General features: G+C 38.2%; 1 protein-coding gene across 8 annotated transcripts in view; it reads right to left on the reverse strand.

Annotated features, from left to right (window-relative positions):
• The window catches only part of fbxw10 (F-box and WD repeat domain containing 10), a 377,757-nt gene continuing 356,508 nt past the window's right edge, over nucleotides 1–21,249 (reverse strand). For all 8 annotated transcript variants that reach the window (XM_072242164.1, XM_072242165.1, XM_072242163.1 and 5 more), the window contains 8 exons: nucleotides 12,410–12,613; nucleotides 12,192–12,313; nucleotides 8,394–8,542; nucleotides 7,115–7,257; nucleotides 5,624–5,782; nucleotides 4,418–4,698; nucleotides 4,039–4,224; nucleotides 1–1,317 (listed from right to left, as the gene is read on the reverse strand). In XM_072242164.1, the coding sequence (XP_072098265.1) occupies nucleotides 584–1,317; nucleotides 4,039–4,224; nucleotides 4,418–4,698; nucleotides 5,624–5,782; nucleotides 7,115–7,257; nucleotides 8,394–8,542; nucleotides 12,192–12,313; nucleotides 12,410–12,613 (1,978 nt within the window). In that variant the 3' untranslated portion in view covers nucleotides 1–583. The remainder of the gene's footprint in view (nucleotides 1,318–4,038; nucleotides 4,225–4,417; nucleotides 4,699–5,623; nucleotides 5,783–7,114; nucleotides 7,258–8,393; nucleotides 8,543–12,191; nucleotides 12,314–12,409; nucleotides 12,614–21,249) is intronic.

Consider the following 21,249-nt stretch of genomic DNA (forward strand, 5'->3'; position numbering starts at 1 on the left):
ATTTTAATTCTACTTAGGAATATATCTTCATTGACCTTTTATAAACTGCATGTATTTATAAGCAATATCAAATCATTGTAGTTATCATCCATCTTAGCATTACAGTGCCAATTGAAACAGTAGGAACTAATCATTACTTGCTGACTATTCAGAATATGAATTTTGAGATGATCCCACATTACTGTATCCATGCACGTTAGCTGGTTTCCATGAAGTAAGAAACAACATACAAGCAGAAGCATTTAAACTTCCCATTCATTACTGGTGAATCCTGTTTTTTAAGCTATTTCTTCATAATACAGACTGGCACATTCTTTATCACAACAAATTATTCTGCCTTCTTTTTTTTCAAATCTTTACAGATGTATTTATTTTGTCAACTTTTAACATAACCTATATGAAAGGGGACAGACAAAGTGACATTTATAATGTTACCCTTGCATCTTGCAAAAGGTTTCTTCTCAATTACTGTATTACTTTATCTACTGTATTCTGTCTATGGTCTGTTCGGCAAATTTCTGTCCAATTTCAAGAACTTTATTGCCTTCAGATTAGCTATTCCCTTTTCCTGTTTTAGTTTTTGTCAGTTCATATTCTGTTCTGTAATTATTTCTTCCTCGTATTCTTTACGTTGTTTTGGTGTCCGAAGTTTGAAGCCACTCCTATTTCGAAATGGGTTAATGTTTACACTCTGTTCAGATTTTGGTTCTGCAGCTACTGGGGATATCGTAGAAATTGGAACCAAGAAGCCGTTGAGTTGATTTCTTTCTTTTGAATCATTTGATGCTTTGTTTTTCTTGATTATGTCTTCAAATGCAGTTTGTGGCCTATTCTTCTGACTGAAAAATTGGACAGGCTCTACAAACCCTAGAGTTGATTTTGATCGTTTAATCATTGGCTTTATCGCAAAACACTTTGTGTTGGGGGATTGAAGTGCAAAGTTCTGCATATGTTTTTGCTTTTTAAAATCGAAACTGTGAAGAATGGGTTGGATAGCAACATACTCTTCAGTTGATTCAGTGTCATTCCCAATGATTTTACCACTTGTAACTGCGTGCTTTTTTGCAATAAATCTTCTCTCCATATCTTTCAAAGGATATTGGTGCTGACCCCAATCAACAGAGAGTGAAATATTATTGAGAGTGTTTATTTCTGTTTCACTAAATCCAAAGTTGTTCTTAATAGCACTGACAGTCAAGTAGATGTTGTCTGAAGTTCTTGGCCTAGACAGCCTGTTTTTTTTAATCTGCTTTAAAGTATCTTGCGCACTTGCTGATAGAAACCTTGAAACGCTTGACAATGAATCAGTCCTTTTATCTATACAAAGATGAAAAAACAGTAAATTTAAACCTGTTATGTCATAGTGGCTTTCATAATAGTTGCAATAGGAATCATGCAAAACATCTTTTTAAAATAACCCTCTACATTCTCACTTTGTCCTTGCATTCTTTTGCATGCATTTCACTCTTTTGAAGTATTGTGGAAAGCAAAGAAGCCACTTCACCCTATATCCCTCAAAAAACAACGATAATCCTTTAAAGTGACAGTTGAGAGATGATAAGTTACTATGATATACTACACTTTACTATACTCTTCAAAATGCTGTCCCCAGGTATTTTGTGTTTATACCAAATGCATTTACATGAGTCCAATGGTGTCGATGTGGGGTTGGGGACAGGAACTTTAGTGCCTCATAATTTATTAAGCAGCATAAGGAATGTATGGATGCATCTGTTTAAAGGACTTAAAAGGCTGTCGTATTTCTATACATATCCCTGTGGGGGTATAGCTCATCCAGAATGTTGCCTCTCATACAATGCCCTCACTATTGCCCTGGTGTGGCAACTTAGACTTCGTGCTGAAGGAACAGGATTTGGATTTGAACGACAAACTTCTGACACAAAGGCAAGATTGCTGGCACTGAGCTATGATTGGTAACTTATACAGACAGTCGAATAACTGACATTCAGAATTTATAATTAAAATACTAACAGCAAATGCACATGTGTTTTTTTTTAAATAACACTTTAGTGATGATGAGCCTGAGCATCCTTGTTGCAGCTGAAATAATCCTGTGGACTATTGCTGTAAAATTCTCTTAAGGACATGAGGAAATGCAAACCGCCGATGATGATAACAATAACTTTATTTATAGAGCACTTTTCATAGAGTTGATGTAGTTCAAAGTGCTTTACAGTGGGATAAAAGTACAAATGTATGGGAAAAAAAATAAAAGACAACAAGATGTTAGTTAAAAGGTTAAATAAATGGGTTTTGAGCCAACATTTAAAAGTGTCAACTGGGTCTGCAAACACTTCTAGTTTTAGGTATTGAATGCCACAGTTTGGGAGTGTAATTAAAAAAAGTTGACTTGCCAATTATCTTTTGAGGGAGATTGTTTAAGAGACCGGCGGAAGAAGGCAACTGGATTATATAACAAAAACAATTTTATAATGTACTCTCATCCCAGACCATTAAGAACTTTAAAAATAAGTAAGAGAACTTTAAACAATTCCAAAAGATACAGGAAGCCAATGCAGAGTAGCTAGAATGGGATTGAAATGTTCCCTTATCCTAGTTGTGGTTAAAGTCTAGCAGCGGCGTTCTGAATGAGTCGGACTTTGTCAATAGCTTGCTTTGGAAGGTCAGTAACAAGTGTACAGTATTGCGGTAATCTAGTCTATTCAATATATAGGTGTAAATTAATTTTTCTGCATCATTACATGACAGAAATGGATGTACCTTTGCAATATTCCTTAAGCGTAGAAATGCTGCTCTGGTCTCATTTCCTTATGTGGGATTTAAAATTAAAACTCGAATCAAGGATAACATTCATGCTTAACTTCTTATTTTACAAGGGGAGCCAAGTTCCCAAGTTTATCTCTCTTGGCTTTGGGGCCAACAAAGGTATTTCAGAAATTATCGTTCATCAATTTGTTTATTACAGCCATACCAAAAATCAGAGAAGAAAGGGTGTTATCATCATGAGGCTAAACCCAGATATACAGTTGTTGCCTTTTGGTTGTGGATTGAGAGAATTTGATAAACAAAATAGATCATATTTATACAATTTTATACACTATGAATAGAGTAATATTAACTGCATTTTCCTGGTATTTGCACCAGCTCAATTCTTTAAGGCAGGGAATGCAAAGTTCCATTCATGCTACAGAAACAAGCTCAACTTGTTCCTAAGACCATGCTGAATTAGCAAATTGACCTAGAGAAGGAGAAAGTCAATAATGGCTTTTCCCTGATGACTACTGAATGGTTTTCCCTGATGACTCCACTTTTCTGCTATATCTCCAACTCTAGGGACTCGCAGCCCAGTGAAGAAGGTAACTTAATTGAGCCATTTCAATTACTGTGATAGTGATGAAATAGCAGGTTGCAAATTGCCATAATAATATTACTGGGAGCTTGTAAGGAATAAAACTAATTTCTACTCAATATGTCATTCTGAAGAAATATAGAATCACCAGCAATGAAGCAAAATATTGTAGGAGCTGATTGAACCTATCCAGCTTAAGCCCCACAAAATCAGGAGGCATTTCTATCTTGTTGATGAATGGCTGCCCTTCACACTCAAGATTCCCAAACATGGACAGGTGATCACTCCAACCTAATTAATGAGTAATTAATCATAGCTTTAAATAAAACATTGAATGTTTCAAGCCACCAAACTAACTGAAAGTTTCAAATTCCCCCACATTGTTTGCAACCTTTTGGGCAGCTGTTCAGATATCAATGAGGAATTTGGTCTCTTTCTTTAATTTGAGTTTTACTCTAAAGAACTTAGAACTGGGAATCCTAATATGTTTTTCTAGGAGTATTGTGTTAATAATAAAACAACAATTTTGGATTGTTTTTTTAGTACTGAAAGTTCATAAATGAGAAGTGTTTTATTGAGGGGAAACAATAAGCCACCAATCAAAGAAGCAAAAGGGAAGAATATCATCACAGTCTATTTATCTGACCTACTAAAATTTATCTGGATATAAATCAAAGATAGGAATATATATTTTTTTAGTAACTCACCATACCCACAGCTGGACAGTGTGTAATCACTTCTTCCTTGAGAGAACACTTCTGGGGCGCTGGACACATAACCAGTTGGTGATTGTTTGGATAGAAATTCTGATTTCCGGTTAACAAGCATTGATTCTGGACCATGATACTGAAATTCCCTCAAGTTTGGAATTTTCATAGAACCTGACTGAATTCCTTCCAAAGAGTAACAAAGAGATAAATAATATCTTGACAGAAACCAACTGCAAAGTAATGTCAATCAACATCATGTTTATCTTTATTTAACTGTGTTAAATTTTCAATGTAATAAGATCCCACAATCACAATTGAGAATTTTTTTAAAAAAATATTTTCGAAATAACTATCTGAGAACTTCTAAAAGACTTACTTTGTGCCTCTTGCATACATCGGCTTGACATTAAGCGTGTATGATGGGACAGACCCTGTTGTGAGATCTCCTCCTGTCTATGATAGATCTTTTCGTTGGTTGAACCAATTCTTCTCATGCGCTGAGCGCGAACATAACTGTGTGGCTGTTTCCTCAATGGTGCCATTTTAAATAGGTCTTCTTGTGCTGGACTTTCGATGATTGCAGATGGCACTGTATAGTCCCACGTGACATCCTCAAAGTGAAATGTGACCACAGTGGCAACAGTGTTTATTACAATGCTAAATGGAACAGTGCAGAAATCTGCGGTCATTCTCAGAGAAAGAAAACAAAATTACATTCATTCATATGTTACCATCATTTCTAACAAGGCTGGCACGTATAGTACGCCCCTAATCTTGGGAGGAAATTCCGGTTCGACGACATTGGGGTTCTACAGGCACAAACTGGCTTCTCAAAGTCCAAACCTACGTCACTGTCGTGAGAGGTGGAAATAGGTAAGGTTAGCCAACAGGGCTGTGGTGAAACTACATAGGCCAATCCCCTGTACAGTGAATACAGTGGATCACAGAAACATTGATGAACTCCAACCATACCATCGACTTTGGACGATGGAGACGGGAGGTCACCAATGGCCTATGTTTCACTGAGGGTTGATGGCCCAAGAAGAAGGCACACATTGGGTAATGTTCATGGCTGAACCAAGAGTGGGGCCTGGATATCTCCATGGTTCCACTAACTAAGGAGGTAATTACAGGCTTACAGCGAAGCGAAAGTGACAGAGCGGCCCATGTTAAACTCACTGATAGTGGATGGCGGGCAGAAGAGCGATGGAAGCAGGATGATCCTGAGTGGCAGACTATGCACAGGCCTGGTAGGATGGGAAGCAAGCAGGGCTGAAAGGGTGATAACGATGTGGGGTGAACCAGCAATGAACCATTGAATGTGCAACAGTAAAGGACCTCAGAGTAGGATGTTTGGGACTAGCTGTGGACCTGGCAGGGTGGGGTTACAGCCAATTTGAAGGAGAGAAGACAGAGTGGAGATCGAGCTGACCTGAGATGGAGGTGGAAGCTGAAGTGGGCCTGGAAGGGTGAACCAAGGGCAGGGATGAGCAATGGAAAGGCACAATTAACCAGAGGAGTAGGGTGTACAGAACTGAACCGGGCAATGTGATTCCATAGTTTCTAGAAACCTACATCATACCTCTTTTCAGAAAGGTAAAAGGAAAGCACTGGATCACCACGGCCACTTGCTCTCATCACTCTTAGACAGGTGCCACGGTACAGGTCAAAAATTCTGATCTTCCCATCACTGCATCCACTGAGTAGCCGAAGGTAAAGATGATGCAGACAAAGTACCTCACTGTAGAGTGATAAGGTCATAAATAACATTCTAACAACCTGCAGTGTGGAAGGATTATAAACAAAACTCCAACAACTTCAACTGACATTTTGTGCTGTTGAAATACAAAGTAAATCAATGAGGGAAATCAAAAATAACAAAGGGCAATAGGTTAAGTTGAAGTTAACCATTAAACTATGAAAAGGCAAAATATTAACAAATTTGAAACAGTAACCCCATCTATTTGCCATTAACTCTGGTAGTGATGAAGAAGGCAGGCAGCCAGACCACTTTCAGGTGGTTAGGACAGTTGCTGAGATTTTTGGAGTCTATATTCCATCTCTTTAATAGCTTTTCTATTTTAACCATGGTCCCTGAGCTTTGGAAAACCTTGGAGATGAATGGAAGTGAACGGTGGGGTAACCAGGAGCAGGACCTGTTAATTTATCCTGTAAAATCCACTTACTGGCAGAAAACGATTGAAAGACAGAAATCCTATTCTGTTGGGGTTTCCTCACATCCTGTGCAGCTTTCAGAGCCTAGTACCACAATGCTTTCAAGTCATGAAAATGCACACTGACAAATTATACAAAAACATAATTTGTGAATGTGAGCTTGAGACATTCTGAGTTCACAGTTAGGATGAAGGACTATCTTCAGGAACAATAATCTGTGTGGATATTGCTTCTTCATTCAGGGTAGATAAAAGCATACCTTCCAGTGAAGTTCAGATGGTTAAACTGTTGGCTGCTGAGGCGTTATATGCCCACTGTGAAGTAGCTGCATTGGGTATCTGTGAATTCAGGCTCAAGCTTAGACACCTGTGCCTGAATTGCTCTCACAATGTTGGCCACTGCTCTCAGGATCATACCTGTCTTCACCTGCCAATACAAGCCACTGCTCGCAGTTTGCTGGTCACAGCTACATTAGGCAGGCCATTGCCATTCTCTGCTCACCATATCACACTTCATCTTACTGCACCTTTAAGAGCTGGCTGATGAGCTTCAGCACTAACACTGATAAGTTTGCATAGTAGTGCCAGCACGGTGACATACAAGGCAAACCTACAGCAAAGTTTTATTTTTCCAATTAGCACTAACATATTTCACAGCCTTTAAAAGGTGTTTTTCTCAAAAAAGCATTCGAGAGGTTTGCACCGATATTGTGACATTAAGAAATAAAAGGGCAGAGAAATTTCTGGCACCATGATGAAGAAAATAATCGTTGTCTGTTCAACTTGTGTAATGGAGAAATAGATGTGAAATATAACACATAACACACTGGGAAAAACAATTTTCACAGTTTAGAATTAGTATGCATTGCTCGAGTCTTTCATTCAGTCAAGTTACTCACCTTGGATGCCTGAATGTCAATAAACATTTATTAAATTTGCCAATCATACTCCAGGCCTTAACAGTTTCATCTTTGCTCCCACTAACCAAGTGCCATTGGTCGAAAGACAAACATGTGACTGGGCCCTGGTGACCACTCAGAATCTGAATATCAGAAAAGGAAAATGCATCAACTGAGACAAATACTGTGGTCAACCAACCTAACTAGAGCAATGCACAATTAACTTAAACTAGCATTTTGCGTACTGAATAGTGTAGAATGTACAGATCCTACATTAAGTACCATAGACCATAAGACATAGGAGCATAATTAAGCCATTCAGCCCATCATGCCTGCTATCATTTGATCATACATGCACCAGCAGGACTAATGCTAAGCATCATTAAGACAGCTAAGCAAAACAAGAACTTCAGTGAGTTCTTGATATGAATTAAGTTCAAGAATATATGATCCTTATGAATAGTTATGTAAACATGGTTAGTGCTGGACAACCACAGTTGATTGCTCACACATGGTTTTCCTTGGCTAATGCAAACCAGAAAGATGACGGTCGTGTATGGGCAGATTTTGGTCACAGAGCATATTGTCCTTGTGATGGATGCATTGGAAGTGAGACACTTGTGCATCCACCTCCAGAAAGTGTCTTTGTCAGGAAGAGATGTAGTGCATTTGTGAAAGTTTGTTACAAACAGCTGCATAATGCAGGACTCTATGTTGTGTAGGTTATTCCCAGGGATACACACTGAATAATGTGCATTACATAATGCACCTTGTACTGTTATTTCTCCAGAATCTATTGCAGGAAAGGGAACAATGCAATGAAAGATTCCCGCTGACATTCCCAAAACTCCCTGATTTTTCCAATCAGCTGCTGCAAATGGCATGCAGTGAGATCAGGAACTATGTACTGAAGGATTGCTGAAGTTGTGTGCAATCACTATAATGATTACAGCTTGGAGCTCCCCAACCATCACACACTAATTAATTGAAGTCTGTGAACCGTCAATTGGCATTGTATATGAATGATAACTGATTACAGGCTAACATTAGTGGGAGAACATAATCATCATGAAAAAAATTGCCTTGAATAATCTGCATTGTATACATTTGATCTTTTTATGAATAAAGATTACTTTTAAATTGTAGAAGAGGATAAGTTCACATAATTTCTGATGCTTTCCCTGTTGTTGCGTCATATTCCTATTGTCCAGTGGGATAATGCATCCTCGAGGAATGACATAGCACCGAAGAAAAAATTGATCCATTCTTTCTCGAATACCTTAACTATGGAGTTTGATTCCAGGTTCCAGATGTGGATTTCCCCATTCTCACAGCCGCTTATCACATTCTTCTCACTAACAGCCACAGACAGAACTGGCTTATTATGCCTCAGGCTTGAGAGACATTTTCCTTGCTCAAGGTCCCATACTGGTGGTTTAAAAAAGTTATTTTAAACAACGTCAAGCAACACCATTAGTACACTGTTCAAAACAAGATTCCACGTTGACTGAATTATCCCAGTGACAGATTTATCATTAATAATGTAGCCAATTATGATAAAATGACTAATGTTGAACACAGTTCTGTATTCAAGGACACAGTATGTGATAGGTAAGATCTGAATTATGGCATGAAATTAGGTAATAAATCAACTTGATCCTTTACTGTGGAGAAATGCATGAGAAAGGTTCACTTCTGAAAAGGCAAGGATATAAACAACAGAAACAAATAGGGAATTCTTTAAATTGATACTGCAGCCTACTAAGATTAATTGTATTTGTTGAAATTAGCATAAATATCATAATAAATTACATTTTCATTCTCTCAGCTGGTGTTCATTAAACTTACATCTGCTTCACTGATGAGGCTAAAGCGTAAATTAAAGCCACTACTTCAAACTTCATGTTTTTACATTGCACTGATGCTGCCAAGACCACATAAATCTCCATAACATTCATTTGGTTTGATTCTGTCACTGAGCTACAGAACATTTAATGCAATAGTTTTAAATTACATATTCCTTTGTGTCTAAGATGGAATTCAATGAATATTTAAATATTTTAAATGCTGGATTTTGTTAAATCGGGACAGAAATTGCACTCCATTTACAAGGTTAAGAGATTCACACCATCAAGGCACCTTTTAAAGATCAGTTACAAATAATAATTCTCATTAACTCGTATGTTTACCTCCCTCCACCACCCTCCCCCCCCCCACTTTCCGCAGGGATTGCTCCCTCCATGATTTAAAAATTCGAAGTACATTCCCTTGTCCGTTCATCCCTCCCCACCAATCTCCCTCCTGGAAATCATCCCTGAAAGTGGCCAAGGTACTATATCTGCCCATTCACCTCCATTCAGGGCCCCAAACAGTCCTTCCAGGTGAGGCAACACCTGCGAATCTGCTGGTGTCGTCTATTGTGTCTGGTGCTCCCAGTGCGGCCTCCTCTACATCAGCAAGGCCCGTCATAAATTGGGGGACCACTTCACTGAGCACTTCCACTCCATCTGCCAAAAAATGGAACTTCCCGGTGGCCAAATATTTTAATTCAGATTCCCACTCCCGTCCTGACATGCCAGTCTATGGCTTCCTCTTGTGCAGGATGAGGCCACCCTCAGGATAGAGAAGCAACACCTTATATTCCGTCTGGGTAGCCTCCAACCTGACGGCATGAATATTGATTTCTCTTTCAGGCAAAATTATTTCCCTCCCCCTCCCATGTTCTTCCATTCCCCACTTGGGCTTCTTACCTCTTCTCATCCGCTTACCACCTCTCCCAGAATCCCCTCCTCCTTCCCTTTCTCCTACGGTCCACTCTCCTCTCCTATCAGATTCCTTCCTCTCCAGACCTTTATCTTTTTTTACCCACCTGGCTTCACCTACCACCTTTTAGTTATACTTTATAATTTATTGTCGCCAAACAATTGGTACTAGAACATACAATCAGCAAAGCAATATTTGATTCTGTGCTTCCCACTCCCTGGATTACAAATATTAAATATTAAAAATGATTAAAATTAGTAAATATTAAAAATTTAAATTATAAATCATAAATAGAAAATAGAAAAATGGAAAATGATAACCTTCTAGTTGTCCTCCCTCCTCTCCCACTAGCTTTTTATTCTGGTGTCTTCACCTTTCCTTTCCAGTTCTGAAGAAGGGTCTTGGCCCAAAACGCAAACAATTTATTCATTTCCATAGATGCTGCCTAACTTGCCAAATTCCCGCAGCATTTCATGTGTGTTACTCTCCTTAACTTCATTGTTTTCATTTTGATATTTAACAATGTATGCTGATAGTGGGAAAGAATTAATGCAGCCAGTGGCATCAGACTGCTGAGTTATCAGCAATCATCTGTCCTGGCTCCACAGACCACAACATGGGCTAATCTAAATTGGTCCATCGAAATTATACTACAGCATTCCATGCTTTGACAAAAGTAGTGAAATAAATTAACAGAATGGATCAAATAAAAATTGGATTTGATTGTTATTTCAGACTCGTTTTGCTGCTTCAGATTATGAAAGCAGATGTTAGGAATCTGAAGTCAAAGAAAAATTGCTGGTAGCACATAAGGAACATACATGGTGAGAAGCAGAACTAACATTCCAGATCTTGTTAAGAGCTAAGTGCAGAGGCAAGGAAGGGGAGAAGAAGTGGAAAGAATAGCAAGAATGAATGGCTAGTGTTTAACAGAAAGAAGTTGGATGCAAGACAAGAGAGGTGATGATGAATCTGGGAGGAAACCAAAGATAGATCTCAAGGAAGTGGAAATGAAACAGCAAAACATTACCAAAAGAGGAAGATGTGTTATGGGCCAAGCCCAGTGAATGAGCTGACTTCATAAACAGTTATAAAGCAACTAGCATAAAGGAGAACTATAGCTCAGCATCCTTACACCATCAATTGCATTACCTGCCTGATTGCTATTAGGGTGCATCCTTAAATGATCAAAACATAATCCAATAAAGACAGAAAACCAAGTTGAAGGTAATGATAGGCATTAGCAACTGTTTGATTTCTCATCTCCAACACTAACAAATTTCTACGGATGGCAGAATGCTACTGTTATGAAATGCTGACTTTCAGTGGAAATACTAGATATATTAGCACTAAGTGTCGAAAGCTTGTTCACCATTTAAGGAACTAATCAGGAAACTGAACATCTATCAGCTACAAAATAGAGCTCAGATCAAGAGAAAACTAGAAAAAAACAAAGAGATGGGATTGCCCCACACATTATTCTAAATTCCAGTGGGTACAGGCCCAAAGCTGCCAAATGCTCATCATGTGCTAACCCCTTCATTCCTGGAATCATCCTCCTGAACCTCCTCTGGACTTTCTCCAAAGACAATACATCCTCTCTCAGATAAGGGGCCCAAAACTGCTGGCAATTCTCCAATGGCCACCTGACCAGTAGATTATACAGCTTCAGCATTATCTCCTTGTTTTTAAATTCTATTCCCCTTGAAATAAATGCCAACATTGCATTTGCCTTCTTTACACAGACTCAACCTGAGAGTCTGTGTAAAGATACATGTGATTTATGCTTCTCCCTCTCAAATTGCAGTTTGAATTCAATCATATTACGATCACCGCTTCCTAAAGGTTCCTTTATGTTAAACTGACTAATAAGATCTGGGACTAATAACAGCACCCGATCTAAGATAGCCTTTCCCCTAGTAGGCTTGAGAACAAGCTGCTCGAAAAAGCCATTTTGTAGGCATTCAACAAATTCCCCCTCTTGCAATCCAACACCAACCTGATTTTCCCAATCCCCTTGCATATTGAAATCCCCCATGACAATTGTGACTTTACCCTTATTACATGTCCTTTCCAGCTCCTTTTGCAAAGTCAACCCCACATCTCGGCTACTATTCTGTTTTCAGGACCTCCTCTGTTTTTCTACCTCTATCGTTGGTACCAATATGTATCACGGCTTCCGGCTGCTCACCCTCCGTTTTGAGGATACTGTGGATGCGCTCAGAACATTGCGGACCCTGCACAAGATGGAAAAGTGGAATCTTGTTCAGTCCCGGGTAGATTAGGGTAAAACTATACCTGAAGTTTGGCTAACCTTTGGTCAAACAGTCCATTGCCCCTGATACAAGCCTGTCCTTGTGCAGCTGCAGAGAGGTTATATCTCCCATGTGACCACGGTATATGGTCATACACGACCCTGTCGTCAGGTTCCACCGTCTAAAAGTGAACAATTAACAAATCAAACAATTAAACAGTTTATTTAGAAATGCGCTCCTTGCTGAGAAATTTAGATTAAAGTACTTTAACTCCCACCTGATGCTGAGGTCAAAACTTCCGCTGAGGACAAAATTGCGCTCCTCACATAGAAAGAGTGTCTTGATGCTTCCGGCATGCCCCTGTATTACATTTGTAATGTCTTTGGAACGTTTGATATCCAAAAATCGTATTTTTCTGTCTGATGAGCCACTGGCTATCATTGTTCCCCCATTGTAGTGGATTACCCTGCTGGGATCAGTCCTGAACAATCAAAGACAGAAGGGATTGAACATTGCAAATCACTTTCCATTAGATCCCAATGTTGTCATTTTATTTACCCATGGATATCACCCATCCTTATACATTCTAAATTCAAACAGGACTAGTTAAATGGACATACTGACTTATTTCAAATCAAGTGCTTCTATTAACATGAATTTTATAAAGGAACTGCGTTTAACAACTGTGAACCTCTAAATTTTCTGCTTCGTCAAAGCTCTAAGTTCAGAATTATACCGAGAACCTCTGTTTAATATATTTATAAGCACGATGCACATATTAAAATTAATATTTTTACCAGAGTCTTTCTCACCAATGAAAACAGAAAATTTTAGGATGTTCAGTGGCTAAATATCAACTCTGGAGAGAAAAAGAGGTAACACGTCAGATTAACAAAACAGTCCTTCATCCAAACTAGACCAATGAAGATTTATTGATCTGGATTTTAACTCAGTTTCCCTGTCCATAGAACTGATTTAGTATCCCCTGTTAGTATTTTCTGTTTTTATGTTGAAATCTTGAATATGTAGATTGTTGTGTAGAAACACACAAAAAAAGTGCTTAAGTAACTCAGCAGGTCAGGCAGCATCTATGTAGGTGAATGAACAGATGAATTTTTGGGCAAGGCCCTTCTTCAGGATTGAGAAGGAAAGGGGAAGACGCCAGAACATAAAGGTAGGGGGAGGAAACTGACAGATGAAGCCAGGTAGGTGAGAAAGGCCAAGGGCAGGAAAAGAAGAAATCTGATAGGAGAGGAGAATGGACTACAGGAGAAAGGGAAGGCGGAGGGAGGAGTTGATAGTCAGGTGGTAAGAGAAGAAAGGGCAGAGTGCAACATGGGGTAAAAGTGGAGGGGGAGGGAATTTTTTTTAACCAGAAGGAGAAATTGATATTCATGCCATCATGTTGGAGACTACCCAGACAGAACCTCAGGTGATGCTCCTCCACCCTGAGGGTGGTCTCATCTTGGCACAAGAGGAGCCCACAGACCGATATGTCGGAATGGGAATGGGAATTGGAATTAAAGTATTTGTTGTATAGGATTTTGTGAATAAAATATGCAAGTCATTTTATGTGCTTAACAAAAGCTGCAGCTCCTTACTTCTATTATCAACAAACCAAAGAACAGTCACCTTACCCTAAAGTCATTACCTCAGACACCATCTCTTAAAATGAACCAACAACTCACTGACGTTGTTTGTGAATTATGTAGAACAGTTTTTATTTCGAAAAATATGTGTCCTCTGTCAGCCATTACATTACCCTACAGTTGTTTGCTCAGTATTTGCTGTGCAGACTCTTTCTTTGGCTGGGTGGAATGATGGCCCAGCTGTTAATGCGGCTTCCTCTCATCTCTACAGTCCTGACCATGGGTGCTGTCTGTATGGTGTTTGTACAGTTTCTCCATAACGGCAATAGACTTCTGTCGGATTCTGCAGTTTCCTGTCCCATCCTAAAGACATGATGGTGGATTAATTGGCAACACCAAATTACTTCTGAAGGAAGGATAATACCAAAAGGAGCATAAAGGAAGGAGAAAATATATTATGAGGTACTGGGAAATAAGTAAGGGTGTCAAAGGTTACGGGGAAAAGGCAGGAGAATGGGGTTGAGAGAGAAAATAGGCCAGCCATGATCGAATGGAAGACCAGACTCGAGGAGCTGAACGGCATAACTCTGCTCCTCTGTCTTATAGTCTTATGGAACAGGACTGATGTGATTGCTCCTGGGGAACTAACATAGACCCAATGGGCCAATTATTCTCCTCTTCTGGCAAAATAAGATGTTGAGTCACCGTCTAGTGGCAGTCAAAGGTATTAAATCTCATCAAAAAATTGTAAAGTTAAAACTGACTTCAGAATTTAATAGGTTAATCGATAGTAACTATGTACTTCATTTAGGTCTAGAACATAGCTTTAAAATTAGAGTTAGCTGGTCCAAGGTGATATCGGAAAGCACTTCCTCAGAAATAAATCTGGAATCTCCCTGTTTTTCCAAAAAGATCTGTCAAATAAATAAATTAAAACTGATTTGGCAGAAGGGGTATGTGAGAATCAAGGCAGTCAGACACAGTTAAGATCAGATCAGCCGCTATTTAACTGATTTGTGGAACAGTTTTGAGGCATTGAATGCCTTTCTCAAACAACAACTATTTCAGAAGAAATCCTAGAAGATGCTCGAAGGGGAAATAGTTACAAAAAGATGTGACAGGAATCCAAGCAGTAAGATGCCTGTGAGCAATAAATGATGTCCGTTCTGTTGGCAAGATAGATTAAAGTGTGACCCACTGTAAGCAAGAAACTCTAGTTGGTCCAGCATTTTAATTTGTTTTGTAAGATTAAGTGAAGCCAAACTTACTCTACCAGTTACTTCATTGTACTGTTGTCTCTGTTCTGTTTAACCAGAGTGAAAATAAGTTGGTGAATTAAACCAAGCAACCCATTGCTGACTCCACCTTCAGAAAAATTAACAGAACAGATAAAGTAGATACCAACCATAGGTACACTAACACTGAGGGCAAAGTATTGTGAATACTGGAAATCTAAAACGAAAAAACAAAATGTTGGGCAACATTAGCAAAGAGAAAACAGAGTTAACTTTTCATTGTCCTGGGAAATGTTAAGATGCACATTCAGAGTAGCTTGCTCTCCACCATCTCCAGTGGATGCTGTAACATATTCTCCCTGTACTCAACAGCATTCTTAAAGGTCACTTTGCCACTACTCTACAATCACCAGTCAACAGCCTGTAATCCCCCAGCTCAAACCTGTTTACTTCCCCATCACAACGTCACATGATAGCCCAGCAGATCCAACTCCTGCCTGCTAACCTTCTTCCTTCTTATCAAAGGGAGCCTAGAGCAATCCTTCCATGAGGACCAGGCACTTGCACTTAATTAAATTCTGTGCATTTTATTCATTTCATAAGATGCAGTCTTCTGCAAGCTGTGTCGATCAAATACAGATTGGTTGCTCAGTTTTCTTGTCCTTCATCTGGCTCAGATCTTCATGTTGCTTCTCTCTTTAAATCTTTGCAACACCCCCACTTCAATCTCAGCTCTTGGGCTCCTATCTGTTACAATGAGGTTCAAAGCAAACTAGGGAAGAATAATCCATCTGTGATTATGCAGACACTAGAGTAGCTCCTTAGCAGCTAGCCAGCTAGTTTAAATTACATTAGCTATGCTAATGAATGAATGACATCTGTTAAACTCACCTCAACATGTCTTTTACAATCTTAACCCACCATGGGCAATAGAAAAGTAATTGTTGCAAACAGTGCAGTGAGCAACACTGTCATTATTTTTTACCCCTATTAGGCAGGGGTATACTTTAATGTAGTCTGGGGTGACGTACGTTTTATATTTTCTTTTTTTGGAACACTCTGCCATGGCACACGTTCTTTCTCTCTCTCTCTCGCTCTGTCTCTCTTTCTCTCGCTCTCAAAAAAATTGATTTCCGGGATATTGTATATAATTTGCAGGCATCAGGGAGCCACTATTCATATGCGGGAGACTCCTGGAACTTCCGGGGGAGGTGGGATGTCTGGAATTGTACAATTATGATTATAACCACTGTATCAACAATTTGAAGCAGCAATTATAGCCTTTTTGGATCCATATTATTTTGTCTTCTCATAACTTTTGGAAGTTAATAATTCCTGCCTTCCAGCATAACACAGGCTGCTTTCTTCCTTTTGTCTCCTGCACGCTTTCCCTTCAATCAGCAGAGACTAATTTATAACTTATTTGTCCATGGGTAACAATGAAAGGTCATTGACCTGAAATGTTAACTCTGTTCCTCTGCTGTGTGGGTGTGGACAGACACATCATTTTCTGTATTTTTTTTTATTACATCCCCTTCCTGATCTATCTAAACCAAAGAAAGGCAAAGTTCAGTATGTGCTTTCCCCTTGAATCTTGTTTCTGTCCTATCCCTAGCCTTTTAAGTTATTACTTATTTTCCAAGTTCCAGTACTGTGCAAGGTATACAAGGCTGAGTACTGTACAAGCTTCCGAAAAAAGCAGGCAACTAGATCACTCATGAGTTGTGTCAAACATCATCTAGCCCAAGTCGATACCTGTGACAAACCAATATCTACATACAGGAAATATTATGTAAACAAAAGGAAAAAAAGATTAAACCAAAAGAACATGTAATTAGACATTAAAACTTAAAATTAATCCAAAAATAAAAAAACAGAGGAAGATGATGTATTCTAATATTTTTAAAACTCAAGATAGGTTCACAATACTCAAAATCATAAGACCATAAGACATAGCAGAATTAGGCCATTCAGCCCATTGAGTCTGCTCTCTCATTCCAACATGGCTGATCCTTGATCCCACTCAGCCCCATACACCTGCCTTCTCTCATATCCTTTGATGCCCTGACCAATCAGGAAACGATAAACTTCCACCTTAAATATACCCACAGACTTGGCATCTACTGCAGTCTGTGGCAAAGCATTCAACAGATTCACCACTCCCTGGCTAACAAAATTTCTCCTTACATCCATTCTAAAAGGACACCTCCTCAATTTTGAGGCTGTGCCCTCTAGTTCTGGATACCCCCACCATAGGAAACATCCTCTCCATATCCACCCTATCTAGTCCTTTCAACATTAGGTAGGTTTCAATGAGATCCCCATGCATTCTTGTAAATTCCTGTGAGTACAGGCCCAAAGCTGTCAAACGCTCCTCATATTTTAACACCTTCATTCCCAGAATCATCCTTGTGAACTTCCTCTGGACTCTCTCCAATGACAACACATGCTTTCCAAGATATGGGGCCCAAAACTGTTTACAATATTCCAAGTGTGGTCAGACTGGTGTCTTATAAAGCTTCTGCATTATCTCCTTGTTTTTATACTCTATTCCCCTTGAAATAAATGTCAACATTGCATTTGCCTTCTTTACCACAGACTCAACCCGTGAATTAACCTTCTGGGAGTCTTGCACCAGAACTCCAAAGTCCCTTTGCATCTCTGATGTTTGAATCTTCTCCCCATTTAGATAATAGTCCGCGCTATTGTTCCTTTTACCAAAATGCATTATCATACATTTCCCAACACTGTATTCCTTCTGCCACTTTTTGTCCATTCTTCCAATGTGTCTAAGTCTTGCTGCAGTCGCGTTGCTTCCCTCCACCTATCTTCGTATCATCTGCAAACTTTGCCACAAACCCATCAATTCCATTATCCAAATCATTGACAAACAATGTGAAAAGTAGCAGTCCCAATACCGACCCCTGTGGAACACCACTATTCACCAGCAGCCAAACAGAAGTGGGCCCCTTTATTCCCAGTCACTGCCTCCTCTCTGTCAGCCATTTCTCTATTTATGCCAGTATCTTTTCTGTAATGTCATAGCATTTTATCTTGTTTAGCAGCCTCATGCGTGGCACCTTATCAAACATCTTCTGAAAAGTGAATGATATTCACTGCCTCTCCTTTGTCCACCCTGCTTGTTACTTCCTCGAAGAATTCTAACAGATTTGTTGGGCAAGATTTCCCTTCACAGAAACCATGCTGACTTTGATGAGGTACCCCGAAATCTCATCCTTACTAATAGACTACAACATTTTCCCAACAACTGAGGTTAGGCTAACCAGCCTATAATTTCCTTTATTTTGCCTTCCTCCCTTCTTAAAGAGTGGAGTGACATTTGCAACCTTCCAGTCCTCTGGGACCATGCCAGAATCAAGTGATTCTTGAAAGATCATGACCAATACATCTGTTATCTCTTTAGCAACCTCTTTCAGGACTCTGGGATGTAGTCTATCTGGTCCAGGTGACTTATACACCCTAAGACCTTTCAGTTTGCCTGGTACTTTTTCCTTTGTAAGAGCAATGGCACTCACTCCTTCTCCCTGACATTCCCGGACCTCTGGCACACGGCTAGTGTTTTCCACAGTGAGGAATGATGCAAAATGCCCATTAAGTTCTTTTCTTTCTTTTTAAATCTTTTTATTAGTTTTTCAGAATTATAAACTCAATAACAAAGTTGGTACAAAGAGATTGGAAAAATGTTCATCAGCATATATAAAATAAATTTTAAGTAACATAGAAATAAAAGACTTCCAAACTCATAATGAGATTAAACATTAACAAAGAAATAAAAAGAAAAAAATATATATAAACAAAAAAACCCCCAAAAGTAAAAGAGAAAAAAAAACCCCAAAAAAGGCAAAACAGGGCTAGACGAACAGCTTGTATCAGACATGATCAATAATGTCGTTAACTCCGCTTCTCTCATCATATAATTTTAGAAAAAAGATTTGGAGAGGTCAGATTACATCATATGAAAACGTTGCATAAAAGGTTTCCAAGTATCTTCAAATTTAACCGAAGGGTCAAAAATATCACTTCTAATTTTTTCTAAATTTAAACTTAATATGGTTTGAGAAAACCATTGGAATATAGTTGGAGGACTAGTTTCCTTCCAGTTCAACAAAATAGATCTTCTCACCGTTAAAGTAACAAAAGCTATCATTCGAGAGGCTGAAGAAGACAAAGACCTATGTTCTACCATTGGCAATCCAAAGATTGCCGTAATAGGATGGGGTTTTAAATCAAAGCACAGAACTGTTGAAATAATATCAAAAATGTCTTTCCAATATTTTTCCAAAAGAGGACAGGACCAAAACATATGAGTTAAAGAAGCCACTTAAGAGTGACATCTATCACAAGTAGGGTTTATATGGGAATAAAAACGAGCTAGTTTATCTTTGGACATATGAGCTCTGTGTAATACTTTAAATTGTATTAAAGTATGTTTAGCTTATATAGAAGAAGTACTAACTAATTGAAAAAATTTATCCCATTTCTGTATAGGTAGGGAAAGTTGAAGTTCCCTTTCCCATCCATTTTTAATTTTATCAGATATATCTGGCTGTAATTTCATAATTATATCATAAATTATTGCTATTAATCCCTCCTGCAAAGGATTAAAACCTAAAATTTTATCAAAAATGTCAGAAAGATTTGAAGTCAGAAAGGTAGGCAACGTAGTATTTAAAAAATTTCTTATTTGTAAGTATCTAAAAAAATGGGATCTAGGCAAATCAAATTTCTCAGATAACTGCTCAAAAGACATAAAGCAGTTATCCAAAAATAGATCATGAAAACATATTATACCTTTCGTTTTCCATATCAAAAAGGCTTGGTCCATTACCAAGGGTTGGAAAAAGAAATTAGATATAACAGGGCTTCATAACATAAATTCATTCAGGCCAAAAAAATTACGAAATTGAAACCATATTCGCAATGTATGTTTAACTATAGGGTTGAAAATTTGTTTATTCAATTTAGATAATGCAAAAGGGAGTGAAGTTCCTAAAATGGAAGCTAAAGAAAACCCTTGTACAGAATGGCCTTCAAAGTTTACCCAATGTGGGCTTGGAGTTATATTCCAATCTTGTGTCCAAAATATCAAGTATCCGATATTAATTGCCCAGTGGTAAAATCTTAGGACAGGCAATGCCAAACCACCCTCTTTCTTAGATTTCTATAAGTATTTTTTACTTAATCTGGGATTTCTATTTTGCCATATATGAGGAAATTTTAGGGTCAATAATATCAAAAAAAGATTTAGGAATAAAAATCGGTATTGCTTGAAATAAAAATAAAAATTTGGGTAAAATATTCATTTTAAAAGCATTAATATGGCCAATCAACGATAGACAAAGGGGACCATTTAGTAATCAGTTGTTTAACCTGATTAATTAATGGTAAAAGGTTGAAATTGAATAGATTCTTATGTCTCTTAGTAATTTTAACTCCCAAATAAGTAAAATAATCAGTAATCACTCTAAATGGAGAGTTTCTATAAATGGGAACCTATATATTTAATGGAAAGAGTTCACCCTTACTTAGGTTCAGTTTATAACCAGAAAAGATACTAAACTGAGCAAGCAAAGTTAATGCTGCCGGAATAGATTTTCCTGGGTTAGAAATATATAATAGTAGATCATCTGCATATAGTGATAATTTATGAGTCTCATTTCCACGAGTAATACCAAATATATTAGGGGAGTCACGAATGGCAATAGCTAGCGGTTCCAAGGCAATATCAAATAATAATGAACTAAGAGGGCAACCCTGCCTAGTACCACGGAATAAATGAAAAAAAAGGGGATCTCTGATTGTTAGTAAACACTGAGGCCAAAGGGGTAAAATATATCAGTTTAATCCAGGAAATGAATATCCCACTAAAATTAAATTTCTCAGGGGTATTGACTAAATATATCCATTCGACTCTATCAAAAGCTTTTTCAGCATCCAATGAAATGACACATTCTGGAATTTTGGGTGAAGGCGTATAAACAATATTCATTAATCTCCTAATATTAAAAAAAGAGTAACGGTTTTTAATAAATCCAGTTTGATCAGCAGAAATAATTTGGGGTAATACATTCTCCAATCTCGTTGCCAATATTTTAGAAAAAATCTTAGAATCGACATTCAGCAGAGATATAGGTCTATAAAATGCACATTCAGTAGGATCCTTATCTTTTTTAAGAATTAGGGAAATAGAAGCTGAATGGAAAGATTGTGGTAATTTACCTATTGAAACTGCATCCCTAAAAACACTACATAGCCAAGGAGTTAGTGTAGTT

Source organism: Mobula birostris, chromosome 24, assembly GCF_030028105.1.
Source record: "Mobula birostris isolate sMobBir1 chromosome 24, sMobBir1.hap1, whole genome shotgun sequence".
NCBI lineage: Eukaryota > Metazoa > Chordata > Chondrichthyes > Myliobatiformes > Myliobatidae > Mobula > Mobula birostris.